At 48.5% G+C, this 4,920-nt stretch overlaps 1 protein-coding gene across 1 annotated transcript; it reads left to right on the top strand.

The window, feature by feature from the left end:
* Positions 1-2,906: 2,906 nt before the first annotated feature.
* On the top strand, positions 2,907-3,943 carry LOC103725845 (olfactory receptor 226-like). Its single transcript, XM_008823184.1, has one exon. It carries the CDS (start codon positions 2,934-2,936, stop codon positions 3,888-3,890), a length of 957 nt encoding a protein of 318 aa, XP_008821406.1. The 5' UTR covers positions 2,907-2,933; the 3' UTR covers positions 3,891-3,943.
* Positions 3,944-4,920: the final 977 nt, after the last annotated feature.

Here is a 4,920-nt window from a genome sequence, read left to right as displayed (position 1 = left end):
AAACCTCATGGGGACCAGTCCATGGCATCTCCAAGTGCAGAAGCCTGGAAGCTCTGCTGTTCCAGGCTCAGCAGCCAGTTCCTCAGCACCCCATAGCCTCTCAACAGCAGAGAGCAGGACCTTCTAGTTTGTCCCCAAATGTCTATGTGGCAGAAATTTGGTCTTGCTGTTGTGAATCTAGTAGTGCTTCCTATCACATAAGGCGACAGTTGCTCCATCTTTCAGAGAAAAAAGCAACTGGTATTTGTCTGGTGAGCAACAGATCTGATTAGACACCAGTTGTTGTGGGTCAAAGGGGTCATATTAGGGATATGGAGTGGCCCAGTTGGGGCTTTTCCTAGCTCATCTCCCAGAAAGGCCATTCAGAGATAGCAGAATCTGGGATCAAGCTCTGCAAAGAGAGGGACTCTATACCCTAGGCCTGACCTGATAAGACCCTCCCAGAACACCACGCCTAACCCCACTAAGGACACCATACCTGACCTGCTAAACTCTTCCCAGATGACCAGACAACCTGCTTAAACTTAAAGTTTAAGTTGCACGTTGCTCCAACAGACCCACATCTTGGCAGTGAGCTTATCCTCAGACAGCTTAGGACTGGCACTTGCAAAGCCATATACCCCACCTGGTTCATGAAGCCAGTAAGGCAGGTAGGTTACTTGTGGGATTCCCTGTCTTCAGAGCTTGCCTTCCACCTATCCTGTGTGCAGATGGGACAGATATAGTATCTGCTATGGTTTGTTCCTGTAGCCCAAAGGGGTCCTGCCATGAACCCAATTGATAAAAGAATCTGGGTTTGTGCAGAAGTGGTGTCCTGTCCAAAGTCACAGACAAAAAGAAGGAGCGGATGTAAGTCCAGCTTCTATCCTAGAGCTCTGCTGCATCAGTGGTCTCTTCAGGGCAAAACCTGCACATTCCTGCCCCACCTTGCTCCAACACTGAGCAGCATGTTGGACTGGGGTTGGGGCACAAAAGACCTGGGACAACAGAGGTGTTATCTGGGTAATCTGAAGACAAGAATGAAGTCTCAGGGGTCAAGGGAGAAAAACTACCTTCCCAGGAGCCCATCTTACATTGTTCTTGCTCCAAGGGCCTCTTCATAGAGGGAGAGTAGCTACCCCAGGAGGATTACTTATTGACCATTATCAGAGGGTCCTGTAGAAGCCTCTCTACTCTAGGTTCAGTTCTGAGGCTCAACTTGGCCTTTGGTCTAGGAGTGCCTTCCTAGGACTCCTAGGGACTGTAGAATGAGTAGAGGCTATATTCTGTGCTGGTCATTGGCTGTGTTGATTGACAGCTCTCTGGAGATAGAATGAAAGTGGAGAAGAGTGTGGAGTTTCATCCTCTGCCATACCTGCTCAAATGTGTTCTCCCTAAAATAAGCCAGTATATTCAGAAAACTGGCTGGATTTTCCTTTGCAGTTTTATGAGTGTGTATGAAGGCCAGCCAAGACACTAACCAGAAAGATAAGTAGACAAATTTCCAAACAATCCAAGTGGATAGGTGTATTTCTTTACTTATTTTAATATCCTTATGTGTATATGTGTTCATGTTCACATGTGTAAGTGCAGACACATATATGCTGAGTCTCAAATGTAAAAATCAGAAGACAGGCACTGGAGAGATGGCTCAAAGGATAAGAGTACTAGCTGCTCTTGCAGAGGACCCAGGTTCAGTTCCTAGCACCCATGTAGTGGTTAACAACCATCTATAACTCCAGTTCTAAGAGATCCAGTTCCCTCTTCTGGCCCCCATGGGAGGCATTGCACGCACATGGTATACTTACATGCATGCAGAAAAAACACGCATACACATAAAATAAAAATAAAGAAATCCAAAAAAATTAAATCAAAGGAAAGCATTCTTCACTTTGCTTAAGACAAGATCTCCTATTCACTTTTACAAACACCAGGCTAGCTGGCCCGTGAGCTTCCAAGAATTCTTCTGTCTCTGCCTCTCATCCCACCATAGGAATGCTGGAGTTACAGGTACATGCTACTGTATCCAGCTTTATATGGGTTCTGGGGATCTGAACTCAGATTGTCATGCTCGCGTAACAAGTATTCTACCACTGAACCATTTCCCCAGTCCCAGATAGGTTTATTTTTAAACAAGTGTAAAGACCCTGGCTGGATACAGTCACATTTTGGGAGGTCTAGCCCAGCCTTGGAATCACCTGAGCCAACAGAGGGAGAAGGCCCCAACTCTTCAACAAGGTAGAAAAGGGAGCCAACTTCTGCCTTCCATGTGATTGTCTTTATAGCAGTTCTACTCTTTACAGAGCCCCTGAGTACCAACAGTACTGTAAGACAGAACTGACTCCCATTAACCCGTAGGGCAAATCTTGCAGAGTCACCCTTGCTCTAATAAGCCTGACCCTTCCCACCTCATCCACTGACTACATATTCCTACTGGTGACCTCAGGTTTCCCTCCTTGCGAACTTTCCTCAATCCAGGTCATGCACTTGGAAATAGCCTGAGCCCCCTCTCCCAATACCAGTGGCCCCTGTATGCCCATTGCTGGGCCTGAGGTAATACCAGCAGTGGCTTCTCCCTAACTCAGGGGATGTGAGCTGGGCCTATGTGAGCTGATCTAGAGTGGAAGAATGTCCTAGGCTGCCATCTTAAGTATTATTTGCTACTTCCTATAACCAGGCCTTGGAGATGGCCTCACAGTGCCTGGACATGTCCTCCAGGATGGACAGCATTTGTCTTATATGTGCTGGGCTGGGCTATCAGCTCCTAGTAACCAATAAGAAACATGCCTCCATGTTGCAGCCAATATGAACTGAGTTGTGGACAGTCTGGGATGGGTAGCACCTAAGGATGAGGTCTCCCCTGTACCCAAAGAAGCTCAGTTCAGGGGACTGCTGGCCTCTCCCCACCCAATTCTTAACCTCCTTCTACTTCCTCAGGTGAGGTCATAGATATCATGTCTACCAGGATCAACAACTCAGAGGTGACTGAGTTCATCCTAGTGGGATTTCCGGGCTCCCTGGGACTCCGCTTGAGCCTGCTGGGGCTGTTCCTGCTGGCCTACATGCTGACTGTCACAGAGAACCTGGTCATCATCACAGTGATACGTGCCAGCCCTTCATTGCACAAGCCTATGTATCTCTTCCTCAGTAACCTGTCCTTCCTGGAGGTGTGGTACATCTCTGTCACTGTGCCCAAGATGTTGCTCAGCCTGGTCTCACCTAAATTCCAGCACATCTCCTTCACAGGCTGCATGGCACAGCTGTATTTCTTCCTGGCACTGGCCTGTACTGAGTGTGCACTCCTGGGTGTCATGGCCTATGACCGCTATGTAGCCATCTGCAACCCCCTGCGCTACCCAGCTATCATGAGCCCTGGCCTCTGCAGCCTCCTGGCTGCCAGCTCCTGGTTCTCTGGCTTCACCATCTCCCTGGGGAAGGTCTTTTTTATCTCTCGCCTAGGTTATTGTGGCCCCAACATCATGAACCACTTCTTCTGTGACGTGTCCCCACTGCTGAACCTTGCCTGTTCTGACATGTCAGTCGCAGAGCTTGTTGACTTCCTCCTGGCGCTGCTCATTCTGCTGGGGCCACTGATACTCACTGTCTTCTCCTACATAGCCATCCTCAGCACTGTGCTGCATATGCCATCTGCTGATGGCAGACAGAAGGCCTTCTCCACCTGTGCCTCACACTTGGCTGTCGTGGTCATCTTCTATTCTGCCTCTCTCTTCATCTATGCTAGGCCACGTGCCATCTACTCTTTTGACTACAACAAGCTTGTGTCAGTGGTCTACACAGTGCTCACACCCCTGGTCAACCCAATCATCTACTGCCTAAGGAACCAGGAGGTCAAGCAGTCCCTGCACATGGTGCTGCAGTGGGTAGCCCAGGCACTGGGAGCTTCCTCCTAGGAGAACCCATCTATCTCCAACCCCTCCCAGCCCCATACCTGCTCACCACTTCACCAAGGCCAGACTGAGTGAGAAGAAAGGTTGGACATCCCCCCGATCCCCAGCCCCTGAATCTTGTTCATGATGACTGCACAGTTTAACTACCCCAGTGTATCCCTGAAGTCCCAGGCCAGTACCCTCTCAGGAGCCTTCACCCTGACCCATGCAAGAGCTTGCTCAAGTCAGGGCTCTTTCCAACTAACTGTGGTCAACTCACACCTGTAGCAATGGGCTTCTCATCTAAGGAGAGTAGAGCAGACTATGGCACACAAAGTTCCAAATGAAGATGTCAGCACACAGATCTGGCCCCACACACCATAGCCAGCAATAACACCAGCAGCAGGCTTGATTCTCACCCCTAATAACTCAGTTCCGGTGGTTTCTGCTGGGAGGTTTGCCTTCTAGCTGAAAAGGTCTCATCATAGCTATAAGTATAATAGGAAAGGGGGACAAATGGCCTGGGAAAAGAAGATGAAGTAGGTAGGACTGGGTGTGACCAACAATGTTCCTAAACAGAAGCAGCCAGATGTGGGCAGCACTAGCCCAAAGACCTCTGCTGGTCACCACCTGGCTGCTGAGAGACTCATCTCTATATCTGCAGTGGGGAGGTAAGAGCCCTACCGCTATGTCGCCAGGCATGGGTGGCCTTCCCTATAGACTGATGAAGGAGCAGGTATGCAAGAATAGGTGCCTCCACATCAAAATTCACAAGCACGCCTTTTTTTTCCTTTTTTCTCCTTTTTTATTGAGTTTTGTGCATTACATATAATAGATCTTAATCAAATTTAGACCCCCTCCCACTCCCCATTCTCCATTGCCCCCCCTACCAGATTTCAAGTATTCTGCCATATATGTTAAGTCCTATCCAGTCAAGCATTTTTACCTGATATCCCTCCTATATTAAGCACACTCTTTTCTAAACACCTGTAAACTTGTCTTCCAAATACGAAGAGTGGAAACTGGCTCATTGATTCATCATTTCAATAGTAAA

The sequence above is a fragment of the Nannospalax galili genome, unplaced genomic scaffold (genome assembly GCF_000622305.1).
Source record: "Nannospalax galili isolate Female #2095 unplaced genomic scaffold, S.galili_v1.0 scaffold49, whole genome shotgun sequence".
In the NCBI taxonomy this organism is placed as follows: domain Eukaryota; kingdom Metazoa; phylum Chordata; class Mammalia; order Rodentia; family Spalacidae; genus Nannospalax; species Nannospalax galili.
Note: the sequence above shows the minus strand (reverse complement) of the source record. Positions and strands in the feature narration are given on the sequence as shown.